The sequence below is a fragment of the Arvicanthis niloticus genome, chromosome 1 (genome assembly GCF_011762505.2).
Source record: "Arvicanthis niloticus isolate mArvNil1 chromosome 1, mArvNil1.pat.X, whole genome shotgun sequence".
Lineage (NCBI taxonomy): Eukaryota > Metazoa > Chordata > Mammalia > Rodentia > Muridae > Arvicanthis > Arvicanthis niloticus.
The window spans coordinates 90,071,479-90,098,247 of record NC_047658.1 but is presented as its reverse complement, the minus strand read 5'-3'; the positions used below and the strand labels follow the sequence as shown (position 1 = coordinate 90,098,247).

Here is a 26,769-nt window from a genome sequence, read left to right as displayed (position 1 = left end):
AAACAGGATCTTGTTATATAGCCCATGATTGTCCTGTTCTCACAATCCTCCTGCTTCCACCCTCTCCATGCCAAGCGGGGAGGTAGAGCGAGGAGGTAGAGAATGGCTCATATGGGTGGTATGATACTTCAATTTCTTTTCCAAGTGATTTATGACTACAAACGCAATTGCCCTAAAAAAATCGAGTCCTATTTTTATTTTATTGTTTGGTCAGATGGTTAACTGGTTCTAGTGATGGGGATCCAACTCAGGACTTTGTGGGTTCAAACATGGGCAGATACAGCTGCGCAGAGTGGGGCTTGAACAGCAGGACATGCCAGCTTTCCCCTCGAAAAACCACAGAGGATCTGTCCTCAAGGTGAGGGAGAGGACTGCACACTGAAAAATGGCAGAGAAGCCAGTGGCTCTGGTTCTGAGGTTGGCAGAAGAATGTTGCTGGTCTAGAAATGGTGAGTTGGAAGGGACCCAGGTTTGGCAGAGGAGATGGAGTGCCGCATGATGGAGCCACTGGGAAATCTCTGTGATGGCTGTTGCATACGCTCTGGGGTCCAACAGGCATGGGTCATGCTTCTGTGTTGCTATGTATTTTCTTAGTTCAACTCTATCCAATGGTTTAATATCTGCCTCAAAGGTTAGGACTCAACAGGACAAAGTAAGTAACATTTCTAACATGGTGTTTGACATGGAGGGTGAAGGACTGGTGCAGGGGAAGGGTGTGTGTGTGTGTGTATGTATGTGCATAGGCACAAGTGTGTATTTGCACATGTATGGGAGTGTTCATGCCCATGTGTGTGCATACATGTGGAAGTCAGAGAACAACATTTCATGTTGTTTCTCAGGAGTCATATACCTTTTTTTTTTTTAACAGTGTTTTCTCACTAGCCTGAGGCTTGCCAGTTTGACTAGGCTGGCTGGCTAGTGATCACCAGGAATCCTTTTGTCTCCTGGATTCATTGGTGAGTGTCACTGCCCCTGGAGATTTTACCTGCACTCTGGAGAGTGAGCTCTGGTGAAGAGCAAGCACTTTACTGACTGAGCCATCTCCTCAGCCCCTCTCATAGGAATTCTGATGATGAGGATTGACCAGTATCCTGACTGCAACCTGGGCATGCTCTTAATGTATACGTGATGCTAGGCAGTTGAGCCCCTGGTGCCAAACCTTTGCCAGGAGCAGCCTAGAGATGGCACAAGGGGTCCTTCCAGGAGTAAGGAACCCATATTTCTCCTCCCTCTCTCTAGCTTTTGCACAATAGCTTCCTATTGATGTTCTGGGTCAGCACCCAGATAGTGAGCCACTGACCCAGATCCCCCGATCTCAGTTAACTCCTGGTTCCTAGGGTGTCCTGGAACTGCTGTTCCCTCCTCACAGTGTATGTCATCTACCTGCCCCATTCACTAGATCCTTTCCTCCCCAAGCCTGTCTGCAGCCCACATGTAGAGGGAGATGGTCCTCTATCACAGCATCACATCACCAAGTGAGACTCCTTCCTCCTCTTTCCTGTTCCTGTTGATTAAGCCAAGGGAAGAGGCAGCTTCCCAAGCTAGGCTCTCCTTCCTGTTCCCAAAGTTTGGGCATATGCCTTTGATAAAGAGTAGCTACAGAGCCAGCAATGGCTAGGAGACAGCACTACTGTTTTATTTTTGTTGTACTTTTTCCAGTTACTGTTTGCCTATTTGAATTAATTCTACTTTCTAGTAGATAAACTATATATAAATGCCTCCAAAAATCTGTTTAGGGAAAGAAAAACTGAATTTATTTAAAGAAAATATTAGGTACATAATTGTTGTGTTACGGGGGGGGGGGTAGAGACCGTCTTATTAAGCTGGCGCTCAGGTGGCTGAGGTTTGAAAAGTGCTGGCAGAGAAGGCGATCCTGCTTCAGGTAGGAAGGCCTGGCTACAAACGTGACTCTGCCTATCAGCACCCACCTCAAGTCTCTGCTTTCTCATATACTCAAATGGAGAAAGTGATTTCTAGAACATGAGGATATTTGGATGATGAAAAAGATAATTGGAGATGCATGTCAGCTACATACAGCAGCTGCTAAGCATCAAATAAAATCAATTGTTTCCAGTGCACACTATTTTAAACATTTATTTACTGGGGGTGGGGGTTGGGGTGCATGTGCTTACACCAGTTGTGTTCTCCTTTTGGGTCCTGGGATCAAACTCTGGTCATCAGGCTTGGTGGCAAGTGCTTTTACCCACAAAGCCATTTCCCCATCCCATCCCACCGACACTGTGCACTTGATAATGACACTCACAGAGTAAGGTCCTAAGTTGTTGGGACTTTGATAGGAAGGAATCTTGGCAAGTCTCTTACCCTCTCTTGCTTTATTTACCTCGTTGGTCCATGATGATATTAGCTATATGATCTTTATGGGTCTCCTGGGAGGTTCAACCTTTGCCTTGTTTAAACAGGTATTTAGTCCCGAGTGACTGGGCTGCCAAGTGTGAGCACTTAGGACAATGACCCCTGACTCCCACTGGGGCTGCATTCTAGGAGAGCAAGTTCTGTGGAAATGTGAAGTCCTGGATATCTGTCCGAAACATTCTACGACACTATATTGGCAGAGGGGTTAAACCATTCCTGCTTTTAAAACTTAAATAACCATTCAACGGTGCCCTCACTATCTGCTCTTAAAGGCCCCAGAGAATACCCTTCCCTTCCTTCATACAGAATCACCTTCACTGGCTTTTATAATGTTTTCTTCAGTGTTGCTGTGTCATGGCTTCTTCAGATTTATGTGTTGAAGCCTTAAATCCCAGTGAGATGGGATATGAAAGCAAAACCTTGGAAAGGTCCGTTGGCTTAATGAGGTCATAGGTATGCCTACCCACCCCATGATGACATTAGTAGTTCATAAGAATAACAGAGATACCACCTCCAACACACCACATGAGGGCACAACAAGAAGAGAGCTGTCCACAAGCCAGGATGTGGGTCCTTGCCTAGAGCCAAATATACAGACACCTAGACCTTGGATGTCTCAGACTCTAGAGCGGTGGTTCTCAGCCTTCCTACCACTGCAACCCTTTAATGCAGTTTCTCATGGTGTGGTGACCCCTGACCATAAAATTATTTTCATTGCTACCTCATAACTACAACTTTGTTTCTGATATGAATCAGAATGTAAATATCTGATATGCAGGATGTCTGACATGTGACCTCTGTGAAAGTATTGATTGACCCCCAAAGGGGTTGTGACCTACACAAGTTGAGAAGTAATGCTGTAGAGCTATGAGAAAGAAATGCCTGTTGTTTAAGCTACCTAGTACAAGATATATTTTCACACTACCTAGAATCCATGTATAAAATTATATATATATGTATATTATATATATATTATATATATAATATATAATATATATTATATATATTATATATATATTATATTATATATATGTATAATATATATATATATATATATATATATATATATATATCTCCACACACTCATCATCTCTCTGTCTACTCTATTTCTCTCTCTCTCTCTCTCTCTTTCTCTTTCAGTTCTCAGCACATCAGACTAAGTGTGGTGGTGCACACCTGTGGTCCCAAAACTTAGGAGGTGGAGACAAGAGACTTAGGAAGTTTAAAAGCATCCTTTGTTACACAGCAGGTTTGAGGCCAGCCTGACATCATGAGACCCTGTCTAAAAACTATACATAAATGCATACGTGATCCTTCTAAATTACTAATCATTACACATACAGACCTTACTTAAGCCTCCCACTTCTGCTTCAGATGAGGAGGCTGAGGTTTGAAGGTCAAGAGCTTTGAGTGTCAGAGTTAGATCTTGAATGGCCAGCATCTCCCACTCCCCCAGGAGCCACCAGAGATTTAACTGGCAGGAAAAGGCTACAGGGAAGATCTCAAGGGCCTCAGGTAAAAGGGGAAATCATTCCTCATGGCTAGAGAAAGGAAGTGTGGTTTCTGAGAGAGACCTGAGCCAGGCTGGTGGTGGGAGAGCAAATTTGCGTAGGAAATACTCAGGAAACAAAACCAAACACCCCCAGCTCCATTGGTTACAAGGCAAAAACCTTTAATAACACGAGTGCTTATTACATGAGCTGCTTCGGGGCACTGACATCTGATTTCTGGTCATGTTTTTCTAACACTTAAAGGTGAATGCCTCTCTCAGGGCCACCTATGTGGTGGGTTTCACGGAGAGTTTGTGTGGGTGGACAATGGGAACACCTATGCATACAACTGACAGGGGATTCGGAAATCCCCCACCGCTATGACTGCACCTTCGACTTTAGTCAAGTCCTTTCCCAAGGAGGGAAGAATGTCGTGGTCCTTCCAGCAAGGAAGGAAGAAAAGAAAACACTTGGCACAGATACACAGAGAGGGGTAACATTAAGGGACCAGCGAGAAAAGTCAGGGGAGGTGGACGGGTTAAGGTCTGGGGGATGAGGGACCACTGTGGGAGGGGGCTGAGTCCATTTGGTTTCGTTCTTTGTAAGAAGTGATACCATCACGAGGACCATGCCATGCAACCTTAGAGACATCTGTGTACACTTCCCCCAAGGCTGTGCTGAGCGGCGGGGCAGAGGTCAGAGGTCAGCTCAGACAGGCGTGGTACGTCTGTTGGCTGGATTGTTATGCAACGACTCTTTGAACTCTTTGGGTGTGGAGTTGTGGAACTGTAGAAAAGCATGGTCCCGGTCAGAGTTGAGAAGGGTCCCCATGGTAAGCTTAGAGGGGTCCCGGGAGAGGGTGAACATGGAGATGTCGGTGGAAGGGATGGTGTGGAAGCCTTTGCTGATGGGAGACAGGTCTCGGGATCTAGGTTCAGTGGAGCGAGAACTTGACCGTCTTCGGAATCTATACCTGTAGGGCGGCAGGCGCGCAAATGTAGACTTCTTCAGGAGCTCTGAATGGGATCTGGCACGCAACTGTTGATGCTTCTCAATATAGATGTGCACGGCGACCACGCCCACAATTTCCGCGATGATGAAAGAGAAGGCTCCAAAATAAAAGGACCAGCCATAGGAGTAGCTCTTTTTAGAGTCCCTCTGCCCAGGGTCTCCAGCATTGGCTGAGATATAAACTATGATGCCGATGATGTTGCTTAGCCCTGAGAGAAAAGGAAAAGAAAGCACACGTCCTATAAAAACTCAGAGGCAATGACCGTTTTTAGCGTTGAGATACTGATAGAACATGAGGAGGTAACAGGGAGAGGAGGCAATGAATTAGGGCCAGGGAATCCCACAGCTGAGCTCTTCCTGCAAAGGTTGTCTGTTGGGAAATAAAGAATTCTGATGCTCAGTCCTGGGCAGGGCACTGTCAGCTAAAGAAGACTTTGTCTACTTATAACAAGTTCTGGAGAACCCAGAATGTACTCATTTCCCCTGGAAATAACTCACTCTATCACCTCTTACTCTTGACACTAACTCACATGAATGGCAAAATGAACAAGATATGGGTCCCTGACCTTGACTTTCTCACTGGCAGCTGAAGAGACTGGCATGGAAATGTAATGAGAGCGTAATGCAACAAGGACCCCATCAGAGATGCATATGAGATATATGAGATGACTGAGGGAGAGGGAGGGGGAAGGAAAGAAGAGAGAGAGAGAGAGAGAGAGAGAGAGAGAGAGAGAGAGAGAGAGAGAGAGAGAGAAGCCTTCCTTTGAAGTCCTAGTGGCTCTGAGATGGATCCTGACAGCTGACAGGAGAGGCAAGGCTGTGGACCATGAAGTGTGAGAGAAGGAAGAGAGAATGACTTGCAAGGGCATAGCCTGGATGCTGACAAGGCTGGTGACATCCTGAACAGCAGGAAGGACCAGATAGGGAATAGGGCATGCTAGATATATGGAGTTGGAAATGCTGATGAAAGCCCACTACACACACACAGGGTGTAACTGTAGTCTGGAGGTGAATGAACTCCTGGAGGAAGGAAGATCACTTAAATCTTTTTGAAGGGGCAGAGGGGCTCGGTGCTATGAATGGAACCTAGAGCTTTGTATGGACTAGGCTAATATTCTACCACTGAGCTAGACCCATGACCTCCAAGTCTTTTTCTTTTCTGCACAGAATAAGTTACACTTGAGGTCAGCTGTTGTGGCGCACCAGTAATTAGAGTATACAAAGCTATTAACTCCGAAGACTCACTCCTACCTCTTGATTATCATCTTGGCCATTAACCTGAATTTTAGCAAAGCCATTTAATAGGCTGAGGGGTGGAGGACCCAGTCACAACACACATGCAAACTCCACCTCGAGTTGCTGTATCTGTTGTTGTTGCCATGGTCCCTGGACAGTGGACCTCAGTCTCTTCAGCCTTTGAACATGGACTCAACACCAGATCTTTCCAGGGAGCTTCTAGGCCTTCAGCTCAGATTGGGACTATAGAGGCTTCCAGCTCCTTGGACTGAGTGATGCAGAGGCTTTCTGCTTTTCTAGCATGCAAATATTACTGGATTACTTACTTCTCTTGGGTGTAAGCTAACCCCATGCCATTGCGTTTCTCTAGAGAGCCTTGGCTTATTAATACACGTACTTTTCTCAAGTGGCAACAGGCTACGTTGGGAATAACCAGCTGCTCACCACTTAGGAGAGGAACTGATTCCCTAGGCAATGGTGAGAAGGAGCAGGACTCAGGTTCCTACTCAGCCCCACTTGCCTGACTCACAGTCGTACTCCAAAACATCTCTTTCTGTATCTTTATGTCAGGGGCTCAGGCTTGCTGCCAACGATGACTGAGGGAGTTGTTGTATCCGCTGGCATCCTCTTGCATCTAAAATTTCACTACCTGTCAGGTGGCACTGTATGGAGTCTGTCCCTCCCTCTTTGTAGGCCCCAGTACCAGTTGATGAGTAACTTTTCCCGGAGTTTCTCTATTGAGTCCTCCCTCCCACTCCTCAAATGTCCTGAACTTCTCAAGATATCCCTAAGACAACCAAATGGTTATCTTAAAGCTCTGTCTAGAGGCTACACAAATGGCTTGCTGATCTTTCAGAGTCCCAACGTTCACTTCCTAACACCCACGTCTGGTGGCTTAAAGCTGCCTGTAACTTCAGTTCTAGGGAGGTCCCATGTCCTCTTCTGGCCTGTGTGGGTACCCACCTCCAACACACATAAATAAAAATAAAATAAACCTTAAGATAGAAAACAAAGCTTTGCCAAGCAGAGTTGATTCAGTGCCACCATTCTGATTGGCTGGTGCCTATGTGTGAGGTCTTACAAACAGTTTACATAGGATCCTGGTTACTCGGTCTAGAGGGTCTAGAGCTTGCCCATAGCAGGGAAAGGCCAAGTTCCACCTCTGTCCCATGTTCCTTCCTCACCTTTCCTGGCACAGGCTTTCTCAGGTGGGCATGCATCAGGTTCTGATCAATGAGATACACCTGATACAAGAGATGACAGATTTGGCTCTGTCAGGCTGCACTCCCCCCCCCACCCCTCCCAGATAAAAACTGGCTTCTTTCCCCCAAGTGTCAATTTGCCTGGATGATTAGTGGAAGACACATTCTTTTATATTAAAATGAACAAGGATATAATAAGGAGGAAAAAGCAGAATTCACATGAATTTTTCAGTTAGGTGGGAAACTGACTTCAAAGAGACTTCAGCTGACTGATGCTTCTGTCGATGCCCTGAGTGCCCAGGGCCATGTTCTCTCTCTCCCCCTCTGACAGCAGGGAAATATGTGTGACAAAGTTTAGAAAGTCCCAGGAAAGAGGACTTTGCTGGGGGGGGGGGGGGAAGTTCACAGAGATTCTCAAATGTCTGAATGGTTTTAAGAGGCAGGAAGCCAAGCAAGTTATCAGTCATTCGTGGGACATTTCTTATAAGCCAGACACTGAGTAATGTCTTTAATAACTTGTCTTATTTATTTTATGGTGCTGGTGATGGTACCAGGGCATCAAGCATGCTAGGCAAGTGCAGTACCATTCAGCTACCCGCTCCTAACTATAAGTCTTTCCTTCACCAGTTCAGTGAATCATTGTATTTTTCCTTCTATAGATGGGAGAATAACATGGATTAGTAAGTTTCCATGTCAACACAAGCTAGGAAATGATCAAAGCAGAATTTGAACCCAAGACTCTCAGCCATGGTGTGCTGAGATTTCAGTAAGGACAAGACACTTGCTCATCACTATTGCTCCAACTTCTAGCCCAGAGCTTGACCCAAAGCAAGAACACACGGTGTGTTGGTTGGATGAGTGAGTAAGTGAATGAATGGATAGAATTGATGTACACATTAAACACACAAAGCACATAACAGTTGCTTTATGTTGAGTCACACTGGGTGCTAGCCACGGTTTTGAGGTCAGTTATGGGTACCAACTCATCTAATCCTTTAACTAGCCTCTAGAGGCGGGATCGTTATGACCTGGGCCTTTTAGGTGGGCAAACTGAGGCACAGAACAGTTTAGTGACTTGCCTGATGCTATACAATGAGGATATAAAAGAGGGGGAAATTAACACTGGGTAGCCTGGCTTCAAAGCTCATGCATTTGGACCTTGTTTTCAGGCCCAGGACACAGGAAGTGCTCAATAAAAGCCATAAACTTTAGCACATAAAAGGCCTTGAGGAGCATTGGGTCTTCTGATACTGTCATTATATAGGCGGAAAATTTGAGGCTCTTGGGGCTGGGGGGAGGGGGGAGCTCTAATCCTAGACAAGCATTCCCTCAGGGCTCTCATAGTCCGATGCATCGAACCTACCTGTCATCTCTCACAATACTCCCATGCAAAGAAAGTAGCCGATGACACTTTTCCCCTAACAATCCCCTGGGGGGACAAAATAATGATCTTATCTCATTCTTTGTAAACTGTCACATCAGCACAACACTGGTGCAGATTCTCCTGGTTGGTCAGCCAGAGCCGAAGACAGGGCTAACAGTGGGAGGAACATTCCTCAAAAGCAGCTAAGCCTCTGGGTTTTCTAGTTAACGACTGTCACCACAGAGCATGATGACAGAAGCCATAGCTACCTCTGGCTGACCTGTGTCCTGAATAAGGACAGGACTTTCTCCCTGGTCTGTAACTTGATTGGACTCTCTGAGGGTGAGAGTGGGATGCTGTCTCTCCAACTTTGTAGAAGGGGAAACAGTGTGGGAAAGAGCCTGTGCAAGGCCTGATGGGGGACCAGGATGCTGGGCTTCATGCTTGACAATGTCTTGTTGCTGCTTTTGCAACAGTAGAAAATAACATCGTGACTTGCACATCCAGTGTCCTTCCAGCAGCTCTGTGAAATGGGAGCCATTGCTCTTTGCCATGTTGGAGGTGAGGAAGCCAAGGTACCAGCAGGTTGAGGATAGTTCCTAAGGCCACACAGGTGGAGCAAAATCTCAAATGTCAAAACTGTCACTTATTTACAGCCAACTTTGGTCTGGAAATAATGCAAGGAAATTCCAGAAAGAATCAATTTGTATGCTTTAAATAACCTTGTTACAGTTTATTATGAGTCTTCTATTTTAATTCTTAAGTTCTTACTGTATCTAAGGTATACAGTATACTTTCATGTGTATATTTTTACAGAGTGAATATAGCACATATAGGATTTGGTACTACTCTTTGGTTTCAGGATCCACTCTGGTCCTTGGAAAGTATTCCTATAGGTAAAAGAGGACCACTGAATAACAATTTGAAGGTCACCACCAAAGCTGTCTTTTTCTCCCCTGCTATGGTAGTTAATAATAACTGTCAACTTGACAATATCTAGAATCTTCTAAGAGGAAAGCCTGAGCATTATCTGCGAGGGACACTTGAGGCTGTATTAAGGCGGGAAGAGCCACTCTAAATGTGGATGGCATCCTCTTGTGGTATGGGGTCCTGGATTGAATAAAATGAAGAGAGTAAGTAAGCAAGTTGAACATCTGCTCATCTCTCTCTGCTTCCTGACTGTGGGCAGTGGGACCAGGGGCCTTATGTTCCTGCTGCTTTCTTCACCATGAGGGACTGTACCCTTAAACTGTGAGCCAAAAGAAACCCTTTCTTCCCTAGGTAGCTTTTGTCAGATACTTTGTTGCAACAATGAGAAAACTGAGGAGTCAACTTTCCTTGTTCTCTGCTTCTCTAAAGTCTTTCATCCTGTTGGCATTGACCTGCCAGGAGCCGGGAGGGATGTGAAGGATGACAGAGACACGACAGGAAGTATGGAAACCCAGAAGGAGAGGAAGATGAGGACGTTGGAGGAGGAGGGGAAATGGGGGGGGGAGGGGAGAAGGTAGCAAAATAGGACACATTTCTGAAGATAGTTGTGGTGGTTTGAATATGCCTGGCCCATGAGAAGTGGCACTTTTAGAAGGTGTGGCCTTGTTGGCATAGGTGTGGCCTTGTTGGAGGAAGTGTGTCATTGTGTAGGCGGGCCACCCAATGTGGAAGAGAGCCTCCTCCTAGCTGTCTTCAGAAGAGATCCTCCCCCTGGATGCTCTTGGATCAAGACATAGAACTCTCAGCTCCTCCAGGACCAAGTCTGCCTGCATGATGCCATGCTTCTCTGACATGATCATAATAGACTGAACCTCAGAAAACCTAAGTCAGCTCCAATTAAATGTTTGCCTTTATAAGAGTTGCCTTCATCATGGTGTCTTTTCACAGCAATAATACCGAAACTAAGACAGTAGTCTCTCGTCTCCTATTTACCCTGCACTTCTTCCTGCTCAGCTGGTGTGGATGGATGACCAGGTCTTCCCCATGAACATCTGAGGCTATTGCCTTTGCTTTCTCCAGAGATGCTTGGGAGGAAATGGGAACTTGGAAGCTTGAAAGATTGTGAACGGCAATTGTCTGGCAAGCAGGCATCTCAAAGGTCTTCTCAACCCTTCTCCATCCCCTTATCTCTTCTCTTCCTCTTCCTTCCTTCTCTCTCTTTTTCTTATCCCCTCCTTCTTCCCTTCTTCCCTCCCTGTCTCTCTTTAGGGTTTCACTGTGCAGCCCAGGCTGGTCTGGAATTGGTGGCTCAGCCTCCATAGTCTTGGCTGATCTTGTCTTTGTCTATAGACTGTGACATTGTGTCTCCTTGTATTGAAGCAGCCTTGGCTAGAGTCTGAGCCTCTTACTGTCTAATGGAATCCTCAACGGCACACAGGCTGATCGTTCACTATCAGTGTGGCTCTGGCTTTGGTTTGTTGTTGGGTTACATCTCAAGGCAAGACACTCACCTGCAGAGACGAAGAAGATGCCTGCGCTGAGGATAACACTGTGCCTGCTGCGGTGGAACTCGCTGGCAGCCACGCAGAGTCCCCCGAAAAACAGCAGAGTGACGCTGAGGATGGGGAAGACACTGGAGGCCCTCACAGCCCCTGTGGAGGAGAGGAGAGAAGTTTCCATCTATGCTTCAGCAGCCCCGGGGACTCACCTGCTGTGGTTGTGGAGTGTCTGTGAACCAAACAGTGAAGAACTAGAGAGAAGTCCATATCCCATAGAGGTGTGGTGAGATCAGTGCCAGTCACTCAAGGGCCTGTGATCTGGAGGCACAGTGCCTGACAGCTGACCTCTTGAAAGTCTAAGAAATTCTGCCAGTCGCATGCATTGCAAATTATGTCTAGGGACTTGGAGCCTGGAGTCACTGGGGACCTCACTTTTGGCTAGCCAGCATCCTCTTAACTCTCCACTTCCCAGACTTCCTGGGGTTGGATGTCAGTCCTGTTCTGCCTCAGTCTACTAACCAGGTCACCCTTCATTTCTGACGAGGGCTTGGGAGTGAACATGGAGAGCCAGCCTTAGTTGCAAACCCTGAGATTCTTGCATGAGGTTTCAGTTATTCCTGGGTGTCCCCGAGCACAACAGAGGGCAATATTAAATAATTAACGCCAAACAGTGACAACCCAGACCTGATGGTGATAGGGGAGGGAGGGTTGTTTTAAAATCTTTTGGGTCTGTATTCTGAGCCTGGAATCCAGGATCTTCATTTTACATCTGAACCTGCAAATTATATAGGCAGTCTTGAATGCAGGGATTCCTGTCAGCCCATTTGCAGCTCATCAAGATGCAGAATCTTAAACACCTGTATTTGCATAGTAAAGAGCCTGGCAATACCCATTCAAAACCCATTTAGTCACAGAATGATTGGATGAATTTATGTATTCACTCAAGAAATATTTATTAAGCGCCTACTAGATGCCAGGCACCCCGCCAGGTGCTAGGGAAGCAGCAGCAGAAACATTTAAGAACCATAAAAGGCACAGCACTGTCCTTGGGAGCGGTGTTGGTCAGGAGACCCCTGGTGCCCTGCTGTGAACCTGGTGGCTTCCTGGATCCTGGAGAGGTCAGAAGGTCCCATGGTAAGAGTCAGTATGACCCTAGCCAGAATAAAAGCAAACACGACCCAATCGTCAACTTCTAATGGGTTGTGCCCTGATGAACCTTAGGACACCGGAAGTTCTGATAGATGCAGCAGGCAGTAGCTCCAGGATCATTTTCTACACAGCTGGGGAGACCCTCAGCGGCACAGTACACCACAGAATGTGGCCATCTTCCTCCAGCCTAAAGGCTGTCTGTAAGTCTTGATGGCTGCTGCTGTACATCGTGAGAGAATTATTTCACATATTGCTGGCTTAGGAATAGACTCAAATTTGAAATGTGAAACGAGGCTCGGCTGAGCATGCCTTGCTTTCAAAACCACTATTTTGCAGGATTTGCAAATCCCAAGATGAAATGCCCCATGCCAGGGACTGGCTCTATTTTCTAGCATTGGTGGGGGATGGGAGGGCAGTTTGGGGCAGCCTGTATTTCACGCTACAGAAAGGAGCACGCACCTCTGTACAGCTAATGGTTGGCTTGCTCTGAGCTAATCTGCATACATGCATTATTAATGGTTTGTTTGTTCTAACTCTTCTGCCCAGGCAGCACCTGGAGGAGTACAAAGAGCTGACTGGTAAGTGCCTAGGTCCAGATGTCCAGAAAGATAACCGCAGGAGCTCCTGACCAGGAGAGACAGGCTTGGATGCTGCTGACAACTGTCTCATTCTCAGTAACGGTGCTGGCTTGAGAAGTGTGAAGGCAGGGTTAAGAGTGTTACCGCAGTCTGCTCCAGTCCCTGGCCCTCTGAATAAAGCTTAACTATTCAGTAGCAGGCAGCACAAGCTTTGTTCCGGTTGCATCATGGTCAGGCTTGGATAAAGAACCTGAACGGATTCTGTGCTCATCCATATATTAAAAAAGCCACAGGGCTCATCCTCATGGGTCTCATGCTTTAGAAGAAACCACCGGTAGGGACAGCCTTGTGCAAAGCCTTGTGCAAGGCCTTGTGCAAAGAAAAAATATGACGTGTTCCGTCACAATATTAAAATTTCAAGATGACGACAGCAGTACAGTAATGAGGACTTTTCCCAGGGTTGGGCCCTGCGTGATTGACAGGACTGCAGGGATCCAGGTGCGGGTAGGCGTGGCTTGGACTGGTGCAGTGGACCATGGAAGGGATTGAGTTCTATGTGGAAGTATTAGCTGATGGCTCCACTATGGGCAATAAGAAGATTCATGAGCAACTCCCACGCTTACTTTCAGCTAGGAGCAGAATAGGGGCAGGACAGGCAAGGGTATAGCTCATTTTGGCCACGAAAGGTTTTGAGCTCCGGTTGCGGCACTCACAGTCACATGACTTAGTTCCACCTGCTTTTCCTCATTTAGCTCTAAAAGGCAAAACTCTTTCTAAGACACTGTGACCAGTTTGGGTTGGTTGTGTGCTTGGGGATGGTAACAGACGGAAGAGGAAGGGCACAGAGGAGTGGGTTCTCCTAAGGCAGAAGACATGAAAACTTCTGTATTTGTTTATAGATGTCTCAGTCTAGAGGCCTGGGCAGTTCGTGGTCCTGGATAGCTATGTCCTTCCCATCCCTCTGCTCCCATGGTGACATTTTAGGACAGATGTCAAACTGCCTGAAAAATTGGTTGAGAAAAAAGAAGCATGGGAAGGGGATCCTGGGTCCTAGAAGGACCAGATTAGCTCAGTCCCCTCTGAGCTTGTGGCCTGCCCTGGCTGTCTTTGGAACTGCCCTGGACTGTGCAGGGGACTCAGAAAATGAGAACCTGAAAATATAGTGGGGTTTTGTTTTGTTTTGACATGCTGAGTAATTTGATTTAAAGTAAATGAAAAAGCGTTTAAAAAGCGAGCTCAGTGTCAAGGTCCTTCTGACCTTGGTCATCCTCAGTATCCCAGCTTCATGCTCCGGCTTCAAGTGCAAGCAGAGCTTTTCCGTGAAATTCTCTTATCTGCCCTAAGGCTGGACCCGCCTAAGAGGCAGCAATTACTCTAGTCCCTTCCCTGAGTCTCTATCTCCTGAACTCATTTCACAGGATGAGTGCAGTCTGCCGACATACCTGGACAGACTTCTGTTTGTCACCCCTGGCTGCTTCCACTTCCATTCCACGGAGAATCACTTACAAGCCATGTGTGTCCTGGGTGTCTGAGTTTGTCCAGGGCCATTGCCTGTTTAATAGGCCCATGGGCTTTTGAGAGGAGGTATTTACTTCCCCCATTCTCTCCTTCCCCTATGGAAGAACGGAGTCTATAGGTTCCTAAGTCATGTTAGATGTGTACTCATGCTTTGGTGACCTTCAAACATCATGTGATTTCCTTCTTTTTTTCCCCCACATTCACACATTTGTAAGCTTCTTTCTCAGTCTAGTGTGTTTATTACTGGTTCATTCCAGTAAAGCTTCAGAAGGTGCAGCGAGGGAAGGCTCCCCTTCACCTCAATACTCCCAGGAAGTAGAGAGGATGCTTATGGTAATTTTGGTCCTCAGGTAGTCTGTGATCCCCTGTAAGCTGGCTGGGGTATCCATAGTATGGGGTGTAGCTTAGTGGGTCCAGCCTTGGGAACAATTCATCTAATAATTCCTGAAATTTTTCATGTTTGATGTGTGGGTTTTCAAATGGACTCTTGGCCCAAATCCCACAAAAAAAAAAAAAAAAAAAAAAAAAAAAAAAATGTGTGTGTTTGGAGGTCAGAATGCCCCCTTTTGTAACAGTCAGGTCTCTCCTTCTACCATGTGGGTTCTGGGATGGAGCTCATGGTGTCAGCCTTAGAGGCAGGCACCCTTAATTGAGAAGTCTGGGGTTCTCAACCTGTGGGTCAAGACCCCACCCAACTTGGGAGTTGCACATCAGATATCCTGCATATCAGATATTTACATTACAATTTGTAACACTAGCAAAATTACAGTTATGAAGTAGCATCAAAATAGTTTTATGGTTGGGAGGTCACTATAACATGAGGAGCTGTATTAAAGGGGCGGGAACTGGGAGTCTGAGCCATTTTGCCTGTCTGTGAATCAACCTTTAAAGAGACCATCTGCATTGTGAGTTGGCAGGGTTTGCTTGAATATTCAGTGTAATGATTTTATTTGATTAAAAGAATTTTTAATTAAAAAAATAATTAACCTTTGAAATATGCCCCAAGGGCATTAGAAGTGATAAGGTTGATTATAAAAGTGTATATTTGTACTGGCCTGATAGCGTAGGCTTGTTATGCATTCTAGCAAGGAGGCTGAAGCAGGAGAAACACAAGTTTAAAGTCTGACTGAGCTACAAGGTTACTTCAAGGCCAGAGAGGGTAAATTAACTAGAGTCTGCTTTAAAAAGAAAAAGAAAGAAAAAGAAAAAGAAAACGAAAAAGAAAAATGAGAAAAAGGGAAAAGGTCGGGAGTGGAGACAGCTCAGGGACATAGAACTTGTTTGTTGCTGGTTACAAGTGAAGCCCCACCACACACACATACCCCAAAGATGTAGCTGAAGCAGTGAGTATGTACTATGTGTAGGAGAAGGACTACAACTGAGACTAGAAATGGAGCTGGCCTTCAAAGCCAGCTTGGTCCAGACAGCATTCTTAACGCAGGAAACTGAGTTTCTTCCTCTGGCAGAATGGTGGGCAATGAACTGTTAACTGCAATTCCTTCAGTAAGTCATCTCCAGCTAGGATTGCACATTGACCAATCAGATTTGCCCTCATTTGCATGGTGGAGAATGCAGGACAGGATTGGGTGGTAGTGGTTTCTTATCCTGTTCCAAGCCAAATGAGGCCAGCTCCAAAAAAGAAGACCTCCACCCCATCTCAAGCAGCCCAGCATCTCATGCAGGCAATTGTTCTTACTGTCTTACCTGCAGCATAGTAAAAACTTGTCATTTTTCTGCTCTTGTCTAAAGAACGGTGAGGCTGTTTCCACCATGCCACAGTCGCAACCTTGTTGGTGGTCAGTCCTCTCTCTGCCCACAAGCAAGATTTACGTAGGTTCTAGAAACCCTGGCCACCCGAGCTCTCGGGGCCTGAGTTCAGGTCTTGAGAGTCAGAGGTAAGCTGATTTGAGTGTACTTTCATCATTGGAAAGAGTTGGACTTTGCTGCCCTTCATATTATGGGATGCCTTCAGTCAATATGACTTAGGCCTTATTAATTAGCCTTCTATGATGCCATGGGTTAACAATGGCCCTCAAAATTGTTGTGCTGGAGACTTAGTCTAGAAATCTGCTCATGGTAGGTAGAGTCTTTGAGAGGTACCTGGAATTAGATGACTTCAGAGGGCCGTTGGTGGCTTTAAGGAGAGGGAGGGAAACTGGAGATGACAGACTTGTTTCATCTTTCTGAGTGATATCCTCTGCTACTTTATTATGCAGCAAGATAGCCCAAGCCATTGGCTGAGAACCATGCTCACGGGCTTCCTAGCTTCCCAAACTGTCAACCAAAGAAGCTCCTCTTCTGCATGAATTACACAGGCAATACTCCATTGTAGCAGCAGCAGCTGGGATGGGACTAAGACACAGGGGTTTAAACAGCAGTCTGCACTCAACAGCATCTGTTCATTCCCCTCTTATTCCCCCGATCATGGATGTCATGTGACCAGTTGCCTCTACCTCCCTGTGATGGGAAACTGTCAGTTGAACTGTGAGCTAAAATAAACCCCTTTTGCCTAAATTGCTTTTGAATCAGGATATTTCACCACAGCAATGAACAGGAGAAGAGACTGAGATCAAGTTTCTAAAATTCCTGGCAAGAAACCCATGTACTTGCAAAGGCCCATGCTTAAATTTCAGATTCTGTGGCTGTTGGTGAAGTGTTGTGGCTGCTGTTGGGTGTTGAGGGGAGAATGAAGGAGCAGAGGACTCTACCTCCCCAGGAGGAGGGAGGAAAATAGTCAGAAAAATAATCAAGCTCTCCAAAGAATTTAAAATTGGTTTTGTTGGTTGTGGCTTGAAAGCTGTGGCTCTGCTTAGTGTCTAGTAGGGCAGGGTATAAAACTGTTTCTTCCAAGCAGGAAAGAAAAACAAAGATAATAAGGATTCTGGGAAAATCCCATTTTCTTTCCCTCCCTTCTTCCCTCCTTTCCTCCCTCCTTCCAGTCCACCTGTTGCTTGCCTTCTACTTCCTTTCTTCCTATCTTCCACTCCCCCTTCACCTCTGGATCGACCCTAAGCCCATCTTCTACCCCCTTTGGCCACCAAGATACTTGATCTCTGAGTTACAAAATCTGAATAAGATGATTTCTTGGAAGTTTAATTTATAACTTCAGTATTTAAAAAATTCCCATAAACCTAACATACCTAAATAGCAAATTAGGTAATTAATTGGGATTTTCCTACTGCCTAAACTTGACACTTGTTCTCAGTGAAGTAACACTGGCATTCCAAGTTAAGATTCCTGTACCTGGACTGTTGTAAGGCCCATCTGTATCTGCCTCTGCCTTTGTCTCTGTAATTCTTCATAACAGGCCAGAGCTGACATATACACCACCTCATGATTACCTGCTTAGTCCAGGGCTGAGTGTACTGCACATTCTCATATGTACTTTTTGTGACCTTGTCAGATTGTTGACATTATAATTTTCATTTCAAAACAGATGAAGAAAGTTAAGATAGTGAACTGTCTTGTCTTAGGACCAACCTCTTGAGGAGGAGAAAGTCCAATAGGCCTATCATATTCCAGCCCCAAACTGCACTGGTTCTCATGGAAAGTTCCTACAGAGACACTGTTTCTGTCCCAATAGGATTGGAACTGCGGAGATGTCCAAGGAAAGGTGAACTTTGGTTTGTATTTATCTTGCCAGACCTTGCCCTTGGGGACCCCACCCATTAGCACATCACCCATTAGCACCTCACCCATTAGCACTTTGCCATTAGCACCTCACATCACCCACTGGGAAAGGTGAAAACTGAGTAGAAGAAAATTCCTTAGATTTTTTTTTCTAAGGAGACTAAAAAGAACCTTTCAATTCATTTTTTCTTTTCTATTTCTAGCTCATTGAAATGAAAGAAACTTCAACATCAGAGCCTTGCGGATGTATGTCTACACTTTAAGGAGGATAATGAGGAGCCTCACACTCATAGGTAAGTGGGTGATGGCAGCGGACCCTCTCCTTCCTCCATGGGAGACTGGAGAGGTAGGGGGACTTACGTAGAAGATATTCTGCTGTATCCTGTTCATAGTCTGCATCTTCCGGGAAGTGATCGATTTTCTTGCACACGCCTCGAAAAGCTCCTGTGAAAATAGACACGGCCCTGAGCCAAGGGAGAATGTTACTGGGGTCCAGGCTGGGTCTGCAACTCCATGTTGTATATAATTCCCTGCTCATCAGCAACTGTGCATAGAGGCCCAACAGCTGATTCATGTAGGGTGCAAAAAAGAGACTAGTTGTTGTAGTTTGGATCTTGAGTGTCCTCAGGAGACCCATGCATTAAAAGATAGACCTGGGGCTGGGACTAGAGTTTAGTGGTAGTGTGCTTTCCTAGTATGTCTAATTTCCAGCACATAGGCAAACACACATATACACACACAGGTTTGTCTCAGGTATTTGTTGGAGTGACCCACAGCTAACATATCATCAGAGATGATAGCTAATAAATAGATAAGATAAAAACAAAGAGGCTGAAACACGATGCTTTTCCGATATCTCATGCCGTTGTCATCTTAGAGCTAGGAAACATGAGAGCTTGAGGGATCTCTGCCTAGCCTGCCCTCAGTGAGGCACAAGGGAAACAGAACTGAAGCATTTGATTTATTTTCCCATTTGACAGATGAATAAGTATCTTCTCATTTGACAGATGAATAAATGAGAGTTTCACTTGCAGTCACTCAGGTGAACAAGGAGCCAACAGTCCACTCTGGACATTGGGGGTATTTTCTTGTCTCCAGCCTGCCAATCCTGACCACAGGCCCCTCCAGTTCTCTCTTCCCTCATGACCCATCCCAATCCCCCCAGTGTGGGTCGCTCAGATCCACAGAGAAAGCCGTTAGCATTTTGCTTTCTTTCTTTCTCCAGCATAAACTTGACTCAACTCATTGTGTGTGTTTGTTAATCATTGTGGGTGTTTATTAACTAGCCAATTAACCAATCTCTGGGGCAGCTAATGACTCTGTCAGTTCTTATAAATGACAAACAGTATTCAGAATGGCTCACAGCACAGCAGGGAATTATGCCTGTGTTTCCTCTTCCCTGTCTGCAAAGACAGAGGCAGGGAGGTGAGGCACAGTGCCATGCAGAGCAAAGCAAGAAGGGGAGAATCAGACAGAGCCAGGCTTGCTTCTCAGAGAGGTCACTGTAAGAAGAGAAAAGGCCATCTATGAAATATATATGTATATGTACTTGTGAAGCTTGGGCACAGAAGCATAATAGCGGATGCTTACTAAGTGTTTCTAGGGTGGAAAGATGGCTGGCTTCGTGGGTAAAACACTTGCTGTTAAGCACAAGAATTTGAGCTCAGATCTCCACTATCCACATAAAAAGCTTAATACAGTGATGGTGATGGCTGCCTGTAATGAGCGGGCTGGGAAGTAGAGACAGGAGGATCCCTGAGACCGGCTGACCAGACAGTCATGCTGAATTGGTGAACTCTTGGTGTAGTGAGTGACCCTATCACAAAACATAAGGTGGAGGGCTGACAGATGGACACAGTAGGTAAATGTTTTAGCCAAACAATTTCAATGATCTGCATTTAATATCCAGAACTCACAAAAAGGTGGAAGAACAGACTCCACAAAGTTGTCCTCTGACATCCACGCATACTCTGTGGTATGTGAGAAACACACACACACACACACACACACACACACACACACACACATTAAAAAACAAAGATGGCTGGGTATGATGTTCCATGCCTTTAATTTCAGCACTCCGAAATTGAAGACAGGAAGATCTCTGTGAATTTGAGGCCATCTTGGTCTATATTATAAGTTTCAGGCTGGGACACACACACACACACACACACACACACACACACACACACACACACACACCCAAACTTATATCCCTGTATACACACATTAAAATAAAAGGGTTTCCAATTGGCCAGGCACATGGATGGAGCCATCCGTGAGGCAAGACTGTTAATATTGACATTTCTAATGAGGCACCAAGGATCACACGGTCTTAAAAGCCTGAGGCTTCACCATCAAACTCTGAATGTCCATCACTGTTGTGTCCAATATTTTTGTTCCTATGATTATCTTACATTGCTAAGAGCGCTATCTATTTAACCCCTTACTGCTCACTACAGTGAGTAGGCTCTAAGCCCGCAGCATTTCACAGTAATTGCGATGAGATATGTAGACTGCCTCTTCAGTTCTGATTCTTTGCTCACCAGGCCAAGTATAGACTCCGAATCCAGAAAAGGATCCAGGGGAGAGGACACAAGGAAATTCTTGGAAGAAGAGAAACCATATATTCTCTCCTAATTTTGAAAAAAGATATTAATTTCCTCGATTGAATCTCAGAGCTTCACTCTCATGTTTCCGCTTGTCGGAAGTGTTACGTATCTTAACAAAAGACCCATGCAGCGGTCTTCAGGGTGATTGAGTCATGGGAGCTCTAAGTTTATCAGAGGATCAACCTTCTCAACAGACTGCGCAGAGGTGCTGGACGCCATAAGAGATGGAGGACAGTTAGGTGAAGTGGTTTCTGGAGATTTGCATGCCAGAAGGCTGTGTCTTGCCCTCAGCCCCACCCTCTCTTTCTCCTTCTTGTTTGTAGCAATGGTTGTACTGTAAAAAGAGTAGCCTGCTCTGCTATCACCATGCCTCACTATACCCTTGCTAAAAGTAGTGTGTCCAGCTGACTGCCTGGAGCCTTGAAAACTGTGAGCTAAAAGGAACATGTCCTAGTGTTTCCTCCCAGCAATGGATAGTAGACTGACACTGGAGCTAGGGAGATGACTCAGCGGGTAGACTGCTTGTTGCAGAAGTGCAGAGACCTGAGCACCTACAGAAAAATCAGGTATGGCATCATGTATCTGTCACGTCAGTGCTAGGGTTAGGGTAGATCCTGGGGCCTTGCTGGGCATCCAGGCTAGCAAGCTCTGGTTCAGTGAGAGACCCTGCCTCAAAAACAAGGTAGAATGCAATAGGAGAAGATACCTAAAATTGACCACTGGCCTCTACACATGAGAGAGAGAGAGAGAGAGAGAGAGAGAGAGAGAGAGAGAGAGAGAGAGAGAAACACAAATTGGTTGGATAATGTCATAATATGTATATAGCACATTTTCTATATCTCATGGACCACTTTAAACATCTTACATGTTTTATACACTATAGCTCTTGAAATACATAATTTTTGTGATCTATTTTACAGACAAAATCCCTGAAGATCAGAGGCTTTACCCACTGACACAGCAAGTACACTGTCTTATGGATTCCAAAGTGGAAAGTCCTAAGGACTGTTATGAGTCTTGATTTCTTCAGTGGTTTTAGAAGTGTGAACCCACTACTGTTAGTCGTCCCCGTTAGACGTCCGACCGTAGCTCAGAACAGAGCACTCCAGACCACAGGGTTCCAAGGGGGAGGTTTATTCAGGAGATAGGGCAAAAGTGGGGGGAAGAAGATGGAAGAAGAGAGAGGAAGAAGAGAAGTAGAGGCCGGCCATGACCACGTGGAGAGAGAGGAAGAGAAGAGGGAGGGGGAGGGGACAGAGAAGCTAGAGGCAAGAGAGTAAGAGGGTAAGAGATTAAGAGAGTAAGAGAGAGAGGAGGGGGAAAGCAGCCCCTTTTATAGTGGACCAGGCCTACCTGGCTGTTGCCAGGTAACTGTGGAGGTGGAGTTTAGACAGAATACTTACAACTACTTTCCCAGGTGGCTTGGTGACAGTTTTGTGGTCATCCCTTGCTCTCAACAATGACATTGGTACTTACCTTGGTTTTCCCACCTTTTCTTTTGTTTTTCTTTTTCTTTTTTCTTCTTCTTCTTCTTCTTCTTTTTTTTTTTTTTTTTTTTTTTTTTTTAAAATACATATATGAGTGTGGTATTCTTTTTTTTTTTTTAATATAAGAACTTGTTTTTGTTTTTCGAGACAGGATTTCTCTGTGTAGCCCTGGCTGTCCTGGAACTCACTCTGTAGGCCAGGCTGGCCTCGAACTCAGAAATCCGCCTGCCTCTGCCTCCCAAGTGCTGGGATTAAAGGCATGAGCCACCACTGCCCGGCCTTTCCCACCTTTTCTATGCTTCTCTGAAACAGGCCAAGGGCCACGGGGCAGGGCAAAGGGCTTTGAAGAGAGTGGCTTCACCACACTGTGACCTGCTTTATATATTTTAAAGAAGATTTCACAGGAAGAAAAAAAATTAGGGGGAGACTGAATGTAGACTCTCCTAGAACAGACCCCTGGGAATCACTGTGGGGATCAGGAGGTAGAGGGGTACCGTATAAAACAGGGTACACCAAGTGGTTAGGCAGCATAAGACTGGGAGTTAGGATCAGCAAGCACCAGTGGCTCTTAGAAGCATACTAACCAGATTTTCATTGTATGTGGTGTGTGTGTGTGTGTGTGTGTGTGTGTGTGTATGCAAGCATGTGCCCACAGGTGAGTACAAGTGAGCCAGCACACATGTGTTTATGCATCCTCAGTTGCTGTCCACTTGAAAAAGATTTTGTTTTATTTAGAAACCATGTGTCTGTGTGTAGGCATAAGCACTTGAGTGCAGGTACCCACAGAAGCCAGGGGTCTCGAATCCAGTAGGAGCTGGAGGCACGGGTGCCTGTGACCTGCCTGAAGTGGGAAACCAAACTTTCTAAGAGCAGTGTGTGTTCTTAACCCCTAAGTCATCTGCCCTGCCCCCACCTTTTGTTGTGTTGTTTTGTTTGAGACAGGGCTTCCCATTGGCTGGGGGTTCAGGATTAGATTGACAAGGCAGCAAATACCAGTGACCCTCATGTTTCTACTTTCCAGTGCCTATATTACAAGCATATGACACCACTGTTCCTGGCTTTTTCATATGTGTTTTGGGGTTCGAACTTAGGTCTTCCTGTTTGTTCACCAAGTACTGTATCAACAGAGTGATCTTTCCAGCCCTGGCAGCCAGGGCTTTTTGTTGTTGTCGTTGTTGTTGTTCTAGTTTTATGCATATGGTGTTTTGCCTGCATATATGCCTGTGTACCATGTATGTATCTGGTGACTGAAGAGGCTAGAAGAGGGTGTAGCATCCCCTGGAATAGGAATTACTGGTGGTTGTGAGCTGCCTTGTGGATCCTGGGAACTGAATCTGGGTCCTCTGGAAAAGCAGCACATTCTTGGAACTGCTGAACCATGATGTCTCCAGCCCTGGCAGCCAGTTTCCAAAGGTCCAAAGTGGTCCACAACCTGATCTCCTGTTTTGTCAGCTGGGAGTAGTGTTTGCATATTTAGATGATTGAGAAAAAAAAACAAAAAAAGAACATTATTTTATGACATGCGGTGGATAGTTTTACTGAAGAGCAGCCGTGCCTGTTTGTCTGTTCAGATCCCATGCTGGCTCTTGTGGTACCATGGCAGACATGAGTATTTGCGACACACAGTACAGCAGGAAATATTTACTTTCTGTCTCTCTAAGAGTCTGCTGAGCTTTCCACAGTCCAGTAAGTTCTGCTCTTTAATAGAAAAAGTAAAAATTAAAAAGGGATTTGGGCTTTTACAGGGTATAGTGTGTGTGTGTGTGTGTGTGTGTGTGCGTTCGTGTGCCTGTGTGGAAGCCAGAGGAGGACATTGGGTGTCCTGGTCTCCATCTTATTCCCTTGAGAAGGGATCTGTCACTGAACCTGGAGCCAGGTTGGAGGCCAGCAAGCCTCAGTGACCCCCTGAACCTGCTGTCTCCTCAGCACTGATAACAGGGGCATGTGGCCACACTGCCCTTTGTGTGTGCCAGGGAATTCAAATGGGCAGGGGGTCCTCAGGCTAGTGTAGAGGGTGCTCTCTCACCTGCTGGCCCATCACCCTGGCTCAGCAGGTTTTTTCAGAAATTTGAGTCAACAACTGTTTTGCTTTGCTTTGTGATTTCTGATCACTTATTTTCTTTAACTTGCATTGTTAACTGCACATTGTGCTTTATTAAAAAATTAAGTGTTTACCGAAATTTAAAACTCAGTGTATTTACCATGGAAGTCAGAGTTTCGGGGTTTCTTTTAAAAAAAATAAAGAGTTCATTGTCACTTCAATGTGACAACCAATCCATGTAGCCAGACATTGGCATTCTTTTATAATCTGGGCATGAGTTCACCAGTTGGTCAGAATCCCCAGTTGGTCTGATGGTACCCTCAGATTCCTGTAGATGGATAATCTTGCTATTTCTGAATGAAGCATAGTGAGTAAGAGGCCTCAAAACGATCACTCACTAGTGGTCGTATTCAGTGAATTACCTTTCTAGCCTTGGGGAGATGATAGTGGTGACGTCATGGAGTTTTTCTGAGGTTGAACTGGTACAGTCACAGTGTCTTCAGCACTGGGGGCTGCTTTCTGCAGCCTCCTCACACAACAATCAGGAAAATGCATAAAGCATTTAGTACAGTTCCTGGCACACGGTAAGGACTTAATACATCAGACCAATGATGATCACTGGTTTTGGTAAATATTTTAGGATGAGAAGAGACAAAGTGGTGACACTGTGGTGTGATATTTAAAAGCAAATCATCCTGAAAGGGAAGGCTGTCAAGGATTTCCCCAAGGAAGACTCCACATTGATCATGAAGCTGTTGGCACCCCAAGTCAAATGCTTGGAAAGTGAACTTTGCCATTCGTATATGTAGCATATTGCTACCTCCCAGAAATAACCACCAGTTAACACTTTATATCTCTTCTGTGTTTTTTCCCCTCTGTGCCTTCACACAAGATGATTAATAGGGCTGAGACTGTACACTCTTCTTTACTTACATTTTCTTATGAATAGTTCCCCATAGCAGTACAGGTTTTTGAGACACTGTTTCACCATGTAGTCAGGCTGGTTTTGAACTTGTGGTCCTCCTGCCTCAGACTTCTGAATGCTAGAATTACAGGTATGTGCTCTAAAAACCATTCTTGTCAAGAATAAAGACATTTCAAGATGAGATGCTTGTACCCCTCCCTTTTGTTATGAGACTATTGAGACAATGGACCCCAAGGAAGTGGAATTTCCCCAGGAGTCTCTTGCTAGGAGAAGGGCAAGACTTGGCTTTGGTGCCAGCCAGAGGAAGAGCTTGTCTCCTTAAAGAGACTTTATTCAGTTCTGGCAACTTGTCAGAATACCTGACAGGAGAAAATGGAGGCAGCACAAGGATAAAACAGTGCTGGTATGGTGGCAGGGAGCATGCTTTGACCAGGACTATTTAGATATGCAGATCTCTGACCCTCCATTTAAGCCTTGTCCAGACTCCAGAGACAGACTAGGGATGGCCAGTTGACCTCTTCCTTTGTTCCTCTTCCCAGTATACACACTGAATAGATTTTTATCTGCTTTACACTATTACACTATTTTGTCTCTTTAATGACCTATTGAGGACAACTGGCTGAGCCTAGCTTGTTATAACTGCTCATGCCCAGCCTCTGACTCTTAGCAACTCTGGTAACATCACCATGCACAGATTTATTAATAGATCTTTTAAAAAGGAAGAGAAAGGGTGAGTGTGATTTACCTACATGCTGCAAACAAATGTAACCTAGAGAGCTATTGAAAACATTTAGATCGTAAGGATCAAGTCAGGATACAAACTTGAACACCATCATGGCTCAGCATCAAGATGAAGCTCCAAGCAAAGATGCTGCAAAGAAGATTGATGGAACCAATCCTGGGCGTTGGTCTAGAGACTGATTGGTTAGCTAAGGGTGAGGGGTAAGGGGACTCCAGTACCATGGCAGCTGGGAAACTTGGGGTATAAGATTCAGTGGATCACAGGGTCCTGGGAAGAACTTTGAAACAGAAGGGAACGATTTCCTGAGCTGTTGAGGTCTCATCGCAGAGACTGATTTTTATGGTGGTTAAAGTTTCATTCTGGGGAGAAATTATTCTAGTAGCTTGACTTTGGCTGAGACACTGGAATCTTTCCTTCCTAGGAGAAAGAGTATGTTCTCAGATCATCAAGTATGTTCTCAGATCATCATGCCTCTTAAATCACAGGTCCCTGAAGCAGTCCCACTAAAATCAAGACTAGGAGAAGGATGCTTGTGATCATCTCTGTTAGTTTCCATGACTTCATGGGCTCCACTCAGCACAAAGACTGAGTTATGAGCAATGTGGGGAGATAGAATAAAGGCAGCATTTTCTCGGGTGACAGAATTAGTCTATTTGGGAGTCTGAAAGGAATTTTCTCAGAAAAAAAAAGAATAAAGTAACGGGCTCAGAAAGGTGTTTTTTTTTTTTTTTTAAACACAAGATATTAAGCCATAAACAAAGCTATAATTATTAAGTCCTTGTGGTACTCACATTAAGAATTTATTAGAATAATTCTTTAATGCATAAAATACCCTAAAGATAAGCAGCCTATTATTTCATATTTAGATAACCTCTGTTAAATTAAAAGAGCATAGGTGACATATGGTTTAAACAGTATAGAAAGGATTCAGAGGAAACAACCTCCCTCATACACACACTAAAAATTATCTCCCTGGTAACTCA

The 26,769-nt window shown here is 45.2% G+C and overlaps 1 protein-coding gene across 1 annotated transcript in view; it reads right to left on the bottom strand.

Moving 5' to 3' along the window:
- Window positions 1-4,024: 4,024 nt before the first annotated feature.
- Window positions 4,025-26,769, bottom strand: part of Cacng3 (calcium voltage-gated channel auxiliary subunit gamma 3) — a 94,323-nt gene continuing 71,578 nt past the window's right edge. The window contains exons 2-4 of the mRNA XM_034508076.1: window positions 18,340-18,423; window positions 11,117-11,257; window positions 4,025-5,083 (exon numbers count right to left, since the gene is read on the bottom strand). Of these exons, the coding sequence (XP_034363967.1) occupies window positions 4,572-5,083; window positions 11,117-11,257; window positions 18,340-18,423 (737 nt within the window). The 3' untranslated portion in view covers window positions 4,025-4,571. The remainder of the gene's footprint in view (window positions 5,084-11,116; window positions 11,258-18,339; window positions 18,424-26,769) is intronic.